The sequence below is a fragment of the Dendronephthya gigantea genome, unplaced genomic scaffold, assembly GCF_004324835.1.
Source record: "Dendronephthya gigantea isolate DGI-Jeju-01 unplaced genomic scaffold, DenGig_1.0 000030F, whole genome shotgun sequence".
Classification (NCBI taxonomy): Eukaryota; Metazoa; Cnidaria; class Anthozoa; order Malacalcyonacea; family Nephtheidae; genus Dendronephthya; species Dendronephthya gigantea.
In genome coordinates this window covers 2,139,256-2,156,398 of record NW_021163040.1, presented here as the reverse complement: position 1 = coordinate 2,156,398, position 17,143 = coordinate 2,139,256, and the positions used below count along the sequence as shown (strand labels likewise).

At 34.7% G+C, this 17,143-nt stretch overlaps 1 protein-coding gene across 3 annotated transcripts; it reads left to right on the top strand.

Annotated features, from left to right (window-relative positions):
* Nucleotides 1–10,007: 10,007 nt before the first annotated feature.
* LOC114524279 lies at nt 10,008–12,927 on the top strand. Of its 3 annotated transcripts, XM_028545432.1 has the most exons (5): nt 10,008–11,312; nt 11,550–11,687; nt 11,771–11,904; nt 11,979–12,137; nt 12,226–12,927. In XM_028545432.1, exons 2-5 carry the CDS (start codon nt 11,603–11,605, stop codon nt 12,802–12,804), a joined length of 957 nt encoding a protein of 318 aa, XP_028401233.1. In that variant the 5' UTR covers nt 10,008–11,312; nt 11,550–11,602; the 3' UTR covers nt 12,805–12,927. The 3 variants fall into 3 exon arrangements, with proteins under 3 accessions (XP_028401233.1, XP_028401232.1, XP_028401234.1); XM_028545431.1 differs by having other exon boundaries at nt 10,008–11,687; XM_028545433.1 differs by lacking the exon at nt 11,771–11,904 and having other exon boundaries at nt 10,008–11,687.
* Nucleotides 12,928–17,143: the final 4,216 nt, after the last annotated feature.

Genomic DNA, 17,143 nt, shown 5'->3' with positions numbered 1-17,143 from the left:
ATGATGATAATGGTTGACTTAGCAACCATCATTTAGCATGAATAATATGCTAAATATGATCAAGATCATCATAATGAAAATTATAGTTGCCATGGTAACCATCATTTATCATGAATAATATGCTAATTATGATCAAGATCATCATAATGATCATCATGGTTATAATTGCAACCATAATTTTTAATGATTGATATGTTAATTTTGATCATTATCATCAAAATGATGGTAATGGTTGACTTAGCAACCATCATTTAGCATGAATAATATGCTAAATATGACAAAGATCATCATCATGATCATCATGATTGCAATTGCAACCATAATTTATTATGATTGATATGTTAATTTTGATCATTATCATCAAAATGATTATATTGGTTGCAATGGGAACCATCATTTATCATGAATAATATGCTAAACATGATCAAGATCATCATAATGATCATCATAGTTGCAATTGCAACCATAATTTATTATGATTGATATGTTAATTTTGATCATTATCATCAAAATGATGATAAAGGTTGCTATGGCAACCATCATTTATCATGAATAATATGCTAAATATGAACCATAACATCATAATGAAAATTATCGTTGCCATGGTAACTATCATTTATCATGAATAATATGCTAAAGATGATGAAGATCATCATAATGAAAATTATGGTTGCCATGGTCACCATCATTTACCATGAATAATATGCTAAATATGATCAAGATCATCATAATGATCATCATGGTTGCAATTGCAACAATAATTTTTATGATTGATATGTTCATTTTGATCATTATCATCAAAATGATGATAATGGTTGTCATAGCAACCATCATTTATCAGGAACCATATCCTAAATATGATCAAGATCATCATAATGAAAATTATGGTTGCCGTTGCAACTATCATTTATCATGAATACTATGCTAAATATGATCAAGATCATCATAATGAAAATTATGGTTGCCATGGTAACCATAATTTATTATGATTGATATGTTAATTTTGATCAATATCATCAAAATGAAGATAATGGTTGCCATAGCAACCATCATTTATCATCAATAATATGCTAAACATGATCAAGATCATCATAATGAAAATTATGGTTGCCATGGTAACCATAATTTATCATGAATAGTATGCTAAATATGATAAAGATCATCATAATGATAAAGATCATCATAATGATTCTCATGGTTCCAATTGCAACCATAATTTATTATGATTGACGTGTTAATTTTGATCATTATCATAAAAAAGATGATATTGGTTGCCATAGCAACCATCATTTATCATGAATAATATGCTAAATATGATTAAGATCATCGTAATGAAAATTATGGTTGCCATGGTGACCATATTTTATTATGATTATTATACTAATGATGATCATGGTCATCACAATAATTATTATGGTTGCCATGGCAACCATAATATATTATGATTATTATGCTAATTATGATCAAGACGATCATAATGATCATCATGGTTTCCATAACAACGATCATTTATGATGAATATTAAGCTAATTTTGATCAAGATCATCATAATGATCATCAAGGTTTGCATGGCAACGATCATTTATGATGAATATTATGCTAATTATGATTAAGATCATCATAGTGATTATCATAGTTGCAATTGCAACCATAATTTATTATCATTGATATGTTAATTTGGATCAATATCATAAAAATGATGATAATGGTTGCCATGGCAACCATTATTTTATGTGAATAATATGCTAAATATGATCAATATCATCATAATGAAAATTATGGTTGCTATGGTAACCATAATTTATTATAATTATTATACTAATGATGATCATGGTCATCACAATAATCGTCATGGTTGCCATAGCAATTATAATTTATTGTGATAATTATGCTAATTATGATCAAGATCATCATAATGATCATCATGGTTGCAATTGCAACCATAATTTTATTATGATTGATATTTTAAGTTTGATCATTATCATCAAAATGATGATAATGGTTGCCATAGCAACCATCATTTATCCTGAACAATATGCTAAATACGATCAAGATCATAATAATGAAAATTATCGTTGCCATTGCAACTATCATTTATCATGAATAATATGCTAAATATGATCAAGATCATCATAATGAAAATTTTGGTTGCCATGGTAACCATCATTTATCATAAATAATATGCTAAATATGATCAAGATCATCATAATGATCATCATTGTTGCAATTGCAACAATATTTTATTATGATTGATATGTTAATTATCATCATTATCATCAAATTGATGATATTTGTTGACTTAGCAACCATCATTTAGCAAGAATAATATGCTAAATAAGATCAAGATCATCATAATGAAAATTATGGTTGCAATTGCAAGCATAATTTATTATGATTGATATGTTAATTTTGATAATTATCATCAAAATGATGATAATGGTTCACTTAGCAACCATCGTTTAGCATGAATAATATGCTAAATATGATCAAGATCATCATAATGAAAATTATAGTTGCCATGGTAACCATCATTTATCATGAATAATATGCTAAATATGATCAAGATCATGATTATGAAAATTATGGTTGCCATGGTAACAATCATTTATCATGAATAATATGCTAAATATGATCAAGATCAAAATATTGAAAATTATGGTTGCCATGGTAACCATCATTTATCATGAATAATATGCTAATTATGATCAAGATCATCATAATGATCATCATGGTTATAATTGCAACCATAATTTTTAATGATTGATATGTTAATTTTGATCATTATCATCAAAATGATGGTAATGGTTGACTTAGCAACCATCATTTAGCATGAATAATATGCTAAATATGACAAAGATCATCATCATGATCATCATGATTGCAATTGCAACCATAATTTATTATGATTGATATGTTAATTTTGATCATTATCATCAAAATGATTATATTGGTTGCAATGGGAACCATCATTTATCATGAATAATATGCTAAACATGATCAAGATCATCATAATGATCATCATAGTTGCAATTGCAACAATAATTTATTATGATTGATATGTTAATTTTGATCATTATCATCAAAATGATGATAAAAGTTGCTATGGCAACCATCATTTATCATGAATAATATGCTAAATATGATCCAGATCATCATAATGAAAATTATCGTTGCCATGGTAACTATCATTTATCATGAATAATATGCTAAAGATGATGAAGATCATCATAATGAAAATTATGGTTGCCATGGTCACCATCATTTACCATGAATAATATGCTAAATATGATCAAGATCATCATAATGATCATCATGGTTGCAATTGCAACAATAATTTTTATGATTGATATGTTCATTTTGATCATTATCATCAAAATGATGATAATGGTTGTCATAGCAACCATCATTTATCAGGAAAAATATCCTAAATATGATCAAAATCATCATAATGAAAATTATGGTTGCCATTGCAACTATCATTTATCATGAATACTATGCTAAATATGATCAAGATTATCATAATGAAAATTATGGTTGCCATGGTAACCATATTTTATTATGATTGATATGTTAATTTTGATCAATATCATCAAAATGAAGATAATGGTTGCCATAGCAACCATCATTTATCATCAATAATATGCTAAATATGATCAAGATCAACATAATGAAAATTATGGTTAACATGGCAACCATCATTTACCATGAATAATATGCTACATATGATCAAGATCATCATAATGAAAATAATGGTTGCCATGGTAACCATAATTTATTATGAATATTATGCTAATGATGATCAAGATCATCATAATGAACATCATGGTTTCTATAGCAACCATGATTTATTATGATTATTTTGCTAATTATGATCAAAATCATCATAATGATCATCAAGGTTGCAATTGCAACCATAATTTTGTTATGATTGATATGTTAATTTTGTTTATTATCATCAAAATGATGAAAATGGTTGCCATGACAACCATCATTTATCATGAATAATATGCTAAATATGATAAAGATCATCATAATGTAAGTTATGGTCGCCATGGTAACCATCATTTATCATGAATAATATGCTAAATATGATCAAGATCATCATAATGATCTTCATGGTTGCAATTGCAACCATAATTTATTATGATTGTTATGTTAATTTGGATCATTATCATCAAAATGATGATAATGGTTGCCATAGCAACCATAATTTATCATGAATAATATGCTAAATATGATTAAGATCATCATAATGAAAATTATGGTTGCCACAGAAACCATAATTTATTATGATTATTATACTAATGATGATCATGGTCATCACAATAATCATCATGGTTGCCATGGCAACCATAATTTATTATGATTATTATGCTAATTATGATCAAGATCATCATAATGATCATCATGGTTGCAATTGCAACCTTAGGAAATTTTATTATGACAGTATTTTATTGGAGCCTGCATATCCTCGGGTTAAGTTTGGACACAGTAGATTTGGTAAACTTGGAATTACATATGAATCTCTCAGCACTGTTGTAAGAGTGGAATAGTTATTATACAAATACCATTGAATTATTAGGGCTGCCCCAAGGGTTTCTAAATGTAATAGAGTAATGTAATACTATATAAAGTGCTCACTGATAGTACCACATATATATGTGCAACACAATTTACAATAAGTTATTTACCCACTGGTAATATTAATGAAATGCATTAATAATTTATTTATCCATTGTTGAAAACTTTATATAGTTGAATTGTACATATAGTTTACTTATACTGAAATTTATTGTACAGACAAATAATATGTTAGGGAAATATATATCAAAGTATGATTCTGAAATATTTGATATTGAAAAGTTTTGTTTCCAATGCTCTTTTCAATATTTAACTGTCAACCTATTGTAGTATTGGGGACAGGAAATTAACTGAATAGGCACAAACAGTAAATATTTGCTCAGCTAAGTGTGTCTTAGTCAAAGGTATTTCAGTTCGAAGAATACGATAAATCTTGATTCTCTGTATTGCCCTCTCCACATGCATTCGTGCCACTGCTATATTTTCTGACCTTCTACTTTCAACTCCCCTCATTTGTGAGCGGTCTTTCCCCTTAAAATCTGGGATGATAACTTTAACACCTGGAACACTTAAGACATCATCTATGTCAAATCCTCTATCAGCCATTATCTCATCCCCCTCTTTCATTGCATCTAGTAATTCATTACAGTTTGATGTAATATGTTTGTCCGAAGTGCGCGCACCCCAAGCTCGAGAAACATAAACAACTGCTGCATGTGTGTCAATTTCAACTAAAAACTTGAATGTTGTGTGCCCTTTATAATTGGAATATATTTCTTTGCATGCTTGCAATGATGATGGTTTCTCTGTAAAAATTTCTGTACAATCAATGATAATCTTCACATTTAGAAAATTGGAAAAGTGCTTGGCATTTCCTTCATCCAGGGATTCTAGCATTTGGCAAAGGTCTTTTAATTCAAAGCACACTCCAGGTACTGAAACAAAGCACTGAAAGAACCATAATTAGGAAATCCAGTCCAAAACTGAAAGCTAGGATCATCATGCTTCAATTGGGCTAAAATGAGGCATCGTGAGCGAAGATTTTTGTTTTCTTCTTCAAGTTTCTGTACTCTACTTTCTAAGTCATTGATATGCTTTAAGGTTTCTGAATCAAAGTTTAGGTTGTCTGGATAAGCCTGTGTTCTACAATAATCATGTGCTTTTAGAGGATGGCTTGAAGGAAGGCATACTCCCCAAACATTGTGCCTTCCAAAGTTATCATCTTGTGGATTACCTTTAGGCCTCTCTTTTCGAGTGGGTACCTAAGTTAAAATATAAAGGATTTTAGCAATTGCTGCACAGTGCGCAAACGTTGAATGTTATAGAACAGGTTATGAATTATTAAAATTCACAACTGGTTTTTAAAAAGCGTATCTGATTGGTCTATGAAAAAAAAACATGCCAATCAAACCTTTGAGGAAAAGATAAATCGGAACGAAGTTTGGACTGGCTTACCGGCATTCTTCCTTGCCTCTTCAGCTTCGGTTCTGTAATAACTTCCAATGCTGTGTCTTTTGTGACACTGTTGTTCGTGGTCCTTGGAGTTGTTTGTGCCAAGTGAGAGTATTCAAAAATCGAAGGAATAAAATTTCGACTGGTTCTTTCATCTGACTTCACGCCGTCAGCGAAATGAGAAGAACACAGTCGTGTGTTTTCAGAAGGGACAAAATCACGCCTAATTCTAGCTAGCCAGCTCTTTCTCCTAGTTTTCTCTTTCGGAATTCTGTAGAATTGTAGTTCAGGGTATTTCGTTCGGTTATTTGAGCATCCAGGAGCACAACAATAGTCTTTTTTACCCATTATTAACAATGTAAAATTGTAAACAAATGGTACAAAGGAAATATTTTTTAAACAACCCCCCAAAGCGCAAACCATTATGGTATTTGTGAAAGAGGAGAATAGTCTTTTTTACCTATTATTAACAGTTTAAAATTGTAAACAAATGGTACAAAGGAAATATTTTTTAAATAACCCCCCAAAGCGCAAAGCATTATGGTATTTGTGAAAGAGGAGAATATGCAAACTTATTAGTTATTATATACGTGTTATGTGGCTTTTATTTTCTATATGCGCGAGGTAGGAGATCTTTACAAAGTTTGACTAATGTTCACTAATGTTCTCTTCTTTCTCGTTCTTCTCTTCTCTTCTGATTCTTCGTCCTTTCGGACCTCGTTGTTTTCTGTTCTCGTCTTGGTTGTCTGTTCTGTCAGGTTGAGCTTCTCCAACGTTTCATATGGTTTTTTACTCCGCTAGTCCACTCCTTTTAGTCCACTCTCGTGTTTAGTCCACTCCTTTTAGTCCACTCTCGTGTTTAGTTCACTCCTTTTAGTCCACTCTCGTGTTTAATCCACTCCTTTTAGTCCACTCTCGTATTTAGTCCACTGAATGTTCTGTTGCTGTGCGCCTCCTTTTATAATAAAATTTGAGGGGATCTTGAAGACGCCCTGTGCAAGGTGATGTGATTCACACAATCCAATCAGCGTTGTAGGTTGTAAGTGTGGGTTGGCGTTAGAAGCTCGGTCCAGCTCTCATACTTTGTTTACTTAAGGCCGGTGACGCACTAGTTAAGTTGGTCTTTTACTTAATCGATCACTGTTAAAACTTGTTCACAACTTAAAATATTTATCATCAACTTAAAGTACAATTATCAACTTATTACTTTGTGAACCGTATCTCAACTTATAAACTATTTTACTAATAATTTCATCGAATTAAGCTTTTAGTGACGTAAGGCTTCAAGTGCTTAACCGAGCAAAATATAACAAAGACATGATTGACATAAACTAGTATCCGCCTAGAACTTATGTTCTTAAGTCGTGACACTTGTACTTTGTACGACATACTATTGTTTCGGAGGAAATCCCATGGGCTGTCACCTCATGACAGGAAAAGTAATTTTGTGATTCCGAAGGGTCATAATAATATTTACTTTACACTTCATTTTGTGTGACATGTTCCCCAAGTAAGTTCCTCGTCGATATTGACCTTCTATTTCTTAACAATGCTAAATTACATTATATATACGCATTTCGTAACAATCCTCCTCACCTAGAATAAGCTGTCCTCAGCTTCGAGTGAAGATAAGAACTTTAGTTAACTAAGTATCATACATATGTGTATGTATATGTCTACAATTTCCCAACTATTTTAATTTTTTGAGCTCGGCGTGGCTATCACAGGCATATTACCAAATGCCTAATAACTGAGACCATACATATAGTACGTGTTGTTAATCTACGACAACACTACATAATTGATTATACAAGATACCATAATCTAAATTTAATTTTATACTAATGCCTATATGTACCTCAGGGGTAATCTACAATTATATATCCAACACGTGAGAATATAGCGATTTAAACCAAAATCAGTGTGAAAACAAGGTGTAGAAATTGCCTGTTTTCCTGAATGTATGTACCAGGGACTTGAGCGAAATTTTAAATTTTGTAGATGCAATCAGAAAGTGTACCCAAAATTATTCAAATTTCATAAAATATCTTATCAATGCAACAGCGAAAATTGTATTCAGATTCTTGGTTGATCAACTTACATAACAGGAAATTATTATAAAGCTCTTCCGACAAAACATCTCTCCATAATAATAACCTAAACCTATTTATATACGTCTTAATAATTCTTCAAAATATTTCAACTCATGCAAACAAATTTTATACGTATACTTCTTAATATTACTGAAACTCATTTCATTTATTTTTAATCGTCATGCACAGCAAACCAACTCCAAAATATAGGTTTTCATCAAAAATATAAATACCGAGTCTACATAGAGAAAACAAGAATGTGTCTAATATTTAAGCTTTTGGCTTGAAAAAGAATTATAATCTATTACAACAAGTTTGGGAGACCCTTGACTGTCCCGGGGGAAGAGAAAAATATATTATCAACGAATGACGCATAACTAAAAGCGTCAGAATTAAATTTATATACTGACCCAATTAAAAACATGCATGCGCTATCCTACGGCAACATGTTTAATTAGCATGCTGAGTGTACCTAAGGAATTTTAGTTGAACAGCCATACTCTCGTGTTTAATATTATCGAAATATACAGAAAAATAAAAACATATACGTGTAACATGACAATGACAAAAACTAATATTATACAAATCTTAAAATGCGTTCAGTTTCATGTCCATGTATAAACGTGCTGACCATCAGGAAGGATCTGGAAAACTCTGAGACTTTCATAGCGAGAAATTTTGGACACGCACAGGGGGGTTCTAATTTATTCTAACGAATAAATTGTTCTAATTTATTCTAACGAATCACAAGTGAAATACACACGATATATCACATTCTAAATACCATAAAATGCGACAAAAAAAGTTCGAATATGCCTTAAAACCATAGCAACAAGTCAAGGCTTGGTTGCCTAGCAAATATGGACAATGAAACACAATTTCAGTTATTTTTTGAAGAGTTTTTTGGGGAAAAAGGTCAGTTTTGATGAAAATATAACGTTGAAATTTGCTGATTTTGAAGCTAAAAACCGCAAGAGATATATTTTCACATTTTGCACTGATGGGTGTTCAAAATCATCGCTCGGAGTTTAGAAAACCGATAGAACATTTTGGTTATCGTGGCCCGATCGCGCGAAAATCTTACAAGTTCAACGGTCAAAACAACTTTCGACGCTATAAATGGTGTTTTTCTATACTTTAATAGCCGTTGGCTATTTCCTGCAAAACCGCAAGAAGTATTAACATCTAAATATCATCCATGATATCAAAACATCAAGTTTTACGTCTAAAAACTGAATCAGATAGAACATTTTCACATTTTTAAAAAGTTTAGAGGTAAGGCCACATTTTTAATATAACCCTAATAAAGCCGTGTGATTTCGCGTGGCCATATTGTTTCGAATCTCCCGAAGTCTGTGTATCTACCGCGCGTGCGCGTCCAAAATTTCTCGCCATGTCATACGTTTCAGACTCTTAGTAGTCATATTTCAACGACCACGGAGGCTTCCACTGGTACCTCGTTGGCTGGATATTCGACATAGCCATCATATTAGGATAGAGAGAGAATATGTCGCCAAACTCGTCTTGGACTGCAGACTGAGGGCAAAACGACTGTAGTTTCAATTCTAGTTCATGGGAAGTGTAGAGGTTGTGAACAGTTGTCTTACAGAGACAACCAAAAAATGAAACAAAGTCTAGTATTGCCATAAGTAGAAGTATTGATGAACACAGAACGTGCGTTTTATTCGACCCGGTCATCATGCCGTTCCTTCAAAGTTAGTATAGTACAAAGGCGAGGTATTCCTAGAGCCGTTCCTCCACCAAGTTGTTATGTGGTTTTATTTCTACGCGAGGTAGTGGATTGTTACAATAATTCAACTAAAGTTCGTTACTGTTCTCTTCTTTTTCTATCTTCGATCTTGATCGTCGTTAAATGTTCTTGTCTTCTTCGTCAGTTCTGTCGTTGAGCTTCCTAACGTTTCATAAGTTAATCTTTACTCCGCTAGTCCACTGAATGTTCTGTTAGGTTGAGCTTCTCCAACGTTTCATATGGGTTTTTTACTCCGCTAGTCCACTCCTTTTAGTCCACTCCTTTTAGTCCACTCTCGTGTTTAGTCCACTCCTTTTAGTCCACTCTCGTGTTTAATCCACTCCTTTTAGTCCACTCTCGTATTTAGTCCACTGAATGTTCTGTTGCTGTGCGCCTCCTTTTATAATAAAATTTGAGGGGATCTTGAAGACGCCCTGTGCAAGGTGATGTGATTCACACAATCCAATCAGCGTTGTAGGTTGTAAGTGTGGGTTGGCGTTAGAAGCTCGGTCCAGCTCTCATACTTTGTTTACTTAAGGCCGGTGACGCACTAGTTAAGTTGGTCTTTTACTTAATCGATCACTGTTAAAACTTGTTCACAACTTAAAATATTTATCATCAACTTAAAGTACAATTATCAACTTATTACTCTGTGAACCGTATCTCAACTTATAAACTATTTTACTAATAATTTCATCGAATTAAGCTTTTAGTGACGTAAGGCTTCAAGTGCTTAACCGAGCAAAATATAACAAAGACATGATTGACATAAACTAGTATCCGCCTAGAACTTATGTTCTTAAGTCGTGACACTTGTACTTTGTACGACATACTATTGTTTCGGAGGAAATCCCATGGGCTGTCACCTCATGACAGGAAAAGTAATTTTGTGATTCCGAAGGGTCATAATAATATTTACTTTACACTTCATTTTGTGTGACATGTTCCCCAAGTAAGTTCCTCGTCGATATTGACCTTCTATTTCTTAACAATGCTAAATTACATTATATATACGCATTTCGTAACATACGTGCAAGAAAGCAAATCTATTACAAAAGAAGTTGTAATTATAGTAAACGTTTTACCAAGTAATATCGTATTAAATATGGAGAGAGATATAGTACTTAGGAAGGCAGTGGCTTTCTCTTTGGAGAAAATGGGAAGGAAAGGAACTCAGTTAAAACCACAACAGTTCAAAACTATAAAGAAGATAATTATCAATAACGAAGATCCAGTGTGTGTTTTGCCAACTGGATACGGGAAATCTTTAACATACCAGCTCTTACCATATGCATATATATGACTATTATCTGTCTAAAACGCAACTCAAGCATGCCGGTCAAACACAGAACATTGACCCTTCTACAATTACAGTCATCTCGCCGTTGAACGCCCTTATGCTAGACCAAGTCAACAAATTGAAAGAATATGTCAAGGTTTGCATCCTTAAAATGGTTCCTGATGAAAATCCTATAGATATGGTAAAAAAATCTCGCGACCAAGCCAGATTATATTCGCCCATCCGAAAGCATTAATAGACAACAAACTTGTTTTTCATAATCTCTCATCCTCTTTTAAAGAGCGTATTAAAACTATTGTTATTGATGAGGCACATCTAGTTGAAGAATGGTAAGTATAGTTGCAATAAACTTTTAATTAAATATATCCAACAGATAGTTAAAGGAGCTGTGTCACCTCGTGCGCATCTTTTCTGCGCATAACAAAAATGATCGGAAATTGTCGGAAATCATTCGGAACAAATGTCGCCATACGGATGAGTGAAGCAAAACAATATGAGGAAAATCAATATGGTAAGTATAAATTTCCATATATTTGCATATAAGAAAGCAAGTTTTTTAATTTTGAACTTGTTATTATAACTTTACGGTATAAGCAAGCCGTTGTGATTGCAAAAGCTCGTGTAGCACCAAGAGAAAGGGAAATAGAGGCTGTCCATGCAAAGGGAATAACTCATTGTGTTCGAGCGAGTGTAAATGCGGTACCCGTGCAAAACCTTGCAAGAATAGAGTAAGTCCGAAGAAAATATTCTTCTTTTGACTAGAAAGCCTTTCAAACTGACAATATTTCTTTTTTTGTTTTAGGAAATAGTAGAAAATCCCGACAGAGAGCGAGACGACAGAAGCAGACCAGCAGCACGAACACGTGCAAAATCAAGCGGCGGAGCGCAAGGTTTTCGTTTGAGCCACAATCCCATGGAATCCGAGGAAAGTCAGAGAGAAAAAGAGCACAAGGACGTTAAGGTAGAATTTATATAGCCACATAGCAGAGGCAATTTATCATCCTTTAACATTTTACACTTTGTGAATTTATTTTGTCATTTTGATGCAGGACTTCATTGATACATTGGACGAGAGTTTGGTGAGAAAGCTTGCAATTCGAGGCTTGCGCAGGGGAATTGGTAGCATGGACTACATACACTCCTTGTTACTAATGGAGGATGACCTGGATGAGGCTGGTGATGAGAGTCAGTTTTGGCATGGAACCTCCACACAAGATCCAGAGGCACAGGATCAACCAAATGAGCCACCCACCCAAGATCCAGAGCACTTTGGAACAAATAAGCCTGACTGGTGTAATTGTGGAAGATGTCAACCCATGCCACAGGAGGTTGAGAACAAGTGCTGTAAATTAAAAAAATGCATCACACTTTCTTCCCGCTTCACAAAATTATGCCTCGACCCTGATGTGCTGGAGCTGTGTATAAGAAATACGGGAGATATACGTAATGACAGGGAAGATAATAGCACAAGAGCATTTAGAAAGGCAGCATATAGACAATTTATTTTGGCACGGCATGGTCACCTGGGCAGGGGTAACAGACGAGTATGCCCCTCATGTGTTGTTTTAAAAATTAAGGAACGTTTTCCATCAATCACAGGAATTTACATGGGATTTAGGGAACACTAAGTCAGATAATTTTAAATGGGGACAATGAAGTTTGAAACATAAAGGGTTTCTTAAAAAGAATTGGGAACTCAAAAGTATTTTTTTGAAACTGAATATTTCTAGCACACCAGGGGCTGGTTGTACAAAGGCTAGATAGTGCTATCCACCAGATAGTGTTTTTTTGATTGCCCTAAAGTTGCCATTTGTTGAGTTGCTATTAATATTCTTACATCGATATTATTTTCATAACTGATAAAAAAGCACTATCTGGTGAATAGCACTATCTAACTTCCATACAACTGCTCCCTGGTACTGTAATTTATTGTTATTTTAAGTATATACATATAGATATCAAGATGGTAATATTATAAATTTATGTACAGTCAATAGATTTAATTGCGAGTTCAGGCTGTTCACTTGTTTGCACACATGTCTATGTAAATCTGCTCCTTCGTTCAACAATTTCTTTAGTAGGAGGAGGTGGGACATGAGCAATTGTTGGAGCTATTAAAGCAGGGTCACTTGTATTGAGGGCAACAAGTTGTGTCACGCCACCACTATCACCAATTCTCCTTCTAAATATTTTCGAAATGAGCACTGGCACATATTCATGAGCTCTTTGTCACTTCACAAATTTGTTATCCCACTGCCTTGTCCTTGGGTTATATTTTCTAGTAACCAAATTTTCACCAGCTTTGTTGTTGTGCTTGTGGAAGATTTATATGGAAATTCCAATCAATTGCAGTGAGCTGCCTTCTTGCCTTGTATGCTCTATAGCTAAATCAAATAGCAATGTGTAATAATCTTTGAATTATTTGTACCCACACAAGAGGAGTTCAAGGCTATTGTGTAACTAACAAAACAACTTTGCATTTCAAGATAAGTACTAAAGGTGGTATACCATCCTGTTAACAAAAGGCTTACCTGAAGGGCGTTTGTTTTGGGGTGTAGACTAAACCAAGGCTATTAGCACACTCAATACCACCAGTATGCCTATTAGATGAAATAAAAAATAAATGAAAATAACCAGAAACTAGATTGCTTATCTCAACCAGTTTTTCTTCCTTACCTGAACCGGGTATAATACTTGAAAGAAGCAAGTAATTCTGGGTTCAAAATTACTTTTTGCAGTTCAACAAAATCTTTGTCTCGTCGATCAAACCAAGGGAGAGTTTCATCATGCTCACCCTCCTCATGGTCACATTCGCCAACTAGCCATTGATGATCATTGCAGATGTGATTGTGATTGTGATCGTGATTATTATTAAAATACTTGAATGGCAGTTCAAAAACGAACTGAAAACACAAGTTTACAAGTATCAGAAATAAGACTATTTACATATTTACAGTGATAAAATACTCAGAAATACAATTACTAACATGTTAATACCATAACTACAAAAAGATATGCTAACATTAGGTTCTAAAATATTAAAATATTAAAATGAGTTTAATTTACGTATGCAATACGGCAAAAAGCTATCATTATAGCGTTTCGTTCGACATTTAAAAAGAGAGATCGATCGAGGATGTCTGAGATCGTACTCATGGGTTAAAAGTTTGGGTAATAGACTAGAAATTTTACCCGAAGGGTCATTATAATTATTTTTATAAAAGGTTCTGCATAACCGTTCCCTTCTCGCTTCTAAGGTAGGTAAATTCAGGTCTTTAAGGCTTTCGGTTTAGGACAAATGGGGAAAAATAATTTTGAACGCACGTTGCTGAATATGTTCCAATTCAACGGTGAGGAAATTAGGTAGTGAGGTATGCCAAACTGGACATGCATATTCCAGGACAGGTCTGATGAAACTACAATATACCGCCTTAAGATCACTAGGTTGGACACCATTTCTTCTTAATAGCCTTAAGACATACAGGCGTTTGCTTGCTTTAGAGGATATGTGCCTGATATGTGTGGTCCACTTGAGATCGGAGGTTAAATTTACTCCCAGGAGTTTGATAGAGTTCACAGCCTCCAGAGGTAGGTTATTGACAAGCAAGGGTTGTGCCGGGGGTTGATTGATCAAGAAGGACACGGTGAAATCTTTAGTTTTCAACTTCAGAAATAGCACAATCATCAACGTACTTGTACAGTGGTAGTTCACTGGATAGATCATTGACCATTATAAGAAAGAACAAAGGGCCCAGTTTTGTGCCTTGCGGAACTCCAGCATTGATTTCTTTCCAATCAGATTTACAAGATTTTAATTTAACGCGCTGTTGTCTGCCTTGAAGGAAACTTGAACACCAGTTTAATAACACGGGTGGAACGTTGAGGAGTTGTAATTTGCGCATTAGAATGTTATGGTCAATTCCATCAAACGCTTTGGAAAAATCAATAAAGCAGGATCGAATAATGGTATTAGGTGTTTCCAGGGCCGAAAGCCAATGGTGGATTAGGTGCACGAGGGCGTGAGTCGTTGAGGACTTTTTCACACAGCCAAACTGGAGGGGATCAATGAATGGCATAACAATGGGTGCAAGCCAATTGAACACGAAAGACTCAAGGATCTTGCTCAGTACTGCTGTGAGGGATATAGGTCTAAGGTCCGTATCAATAGATTTCGGTGTAGGGATCTTGCTTAAAGGGAGAACATCCGCGCATTTCCACAGATCAGGTACACGACCTTCTCTAATGGAAGAGTTAAACATGGAGCATACAGGGTAGCTAATATTTGCGGCACATGTTTTCAGGACCCAATTGGGGATCTCATCAGGTCCTACAGACTTACGATCGTTAACACCTGCCAATGCAAGTTCAACAGCATCACGCGTAATGACGTATCTATCAGGAACATTGGAAACGGGTACTGGAGGAAATTCAAATGCGGTATATCAGCACAGTACTGCAGAAGGATTCATTAATGACGGTGGCAAGTTCAAAGTCTCTCAAGACGGTGCCGTTTATGGCTAGACTATTAAACGGAGGGGGGTTGGACATTCCTGACAACTGCTTGATACCGTCCCACCACTTTTTAGGATTGCTCTGGTTCATGTGATTGATTTTGTCGTTATAGAATCTTCGACGTGCACTTTTACAGAGTTTTATCACTTTATTGCGATAAACATTAAATTTGGGAAGGTCATTATTCAACCAAGCTTGTTGGAGTTTAACAGTGCGCATGGGAATACATGAATTCAAAGCACCATGAACCACAGACTGGAACAAATCCAGTTGATCGTCACATGAATTTCGCCTCATGAGCGGTGTCCAATTGACCGAGTCCAGGCAGGATATCAAATTTCGTTTGTTGGAAACACGATAATCACGCTTTGGGAGTCGTGTGGTGTGTAGGCTTGGAGCATGTGGTGAAGTGGGTTGAAGTAATATGCTAGAATGATCAGATTGGCCAATAGGTGGCAGGATGGTAGCATCGTAGTAAGCCGATAAAGTTGAAAATGCTTGATCAAGGATATTACTTCCCCTGGTAGGCTTGGTGACCAGAGTTTTCAATCTAAAGGAATTGCACAGATTTCCTGGCTTAAATTGGTTAAAATCTCCGAGAACCAGGACAGCGGAATTAGGATAGTTTGCCAGTGAGGAATCTAAACATTTGAAGATATGCGTTCGAAGCGCGTGGTCATCGCTTTGGGGGGGGTGATAAACTGTTCCCAGGATAATGGAGTTTATTCCTCGGGGTAATCGATCCATTTTGATTAAAAACCATTGACTCTCAATTTCAGGATCGCCTAAGTCAGTTAATTCGGTAAAATTAAGGTTTGAGTTAAAATAGGAACAAAGACCACCACCGCGCTGGTTATTCATTCTATCACGTCGGCAAGATACATAACCAGGAATACGTATAGACTCATTAGTTATTTGTGGATTTAACCATGTTTCAGTAATTACGGCAACGTCACACAGTTCGATAGAAATTGATGCAGAAACTTCGTCTAACTTGTTGACCATCGACCTAACATTACTAAACCAAATCTTGGGAAAGCGTGGGATCGTAACAGGAGTCTTCAATGGGATTAATAATCTAAAATTGGGAACCCAGATGCGCTCCCGCCGTTTGTTTTTTCTGTAAGTAATCCTAGTAGGTATTCTCATCTCTGCTGGCTGATATTGTTCCGTGTTACTCGATGAACATAGTGGAGGTATTCCTTCCACGACTTCATTTGTTCTATGGGGTCTATTTGAAGACTCGAGTTGAACTTTATCAGGGGCTTTATAAGCGTTGGCGGCTGCCAGAAATGGACCCTTGTTGGATTCCGAGGCGGCCTTGGACGGTAGTTTCTCCTTGGACGGTGGTTTCTCCTGGACGCTTTTAATAAAAATTTTGATCACGATTTCTGACTAGGTGTCGATGGGTTATAGGGGGGTGATTTGCGTCTTGAATTCCAGGTATAGAGCTGC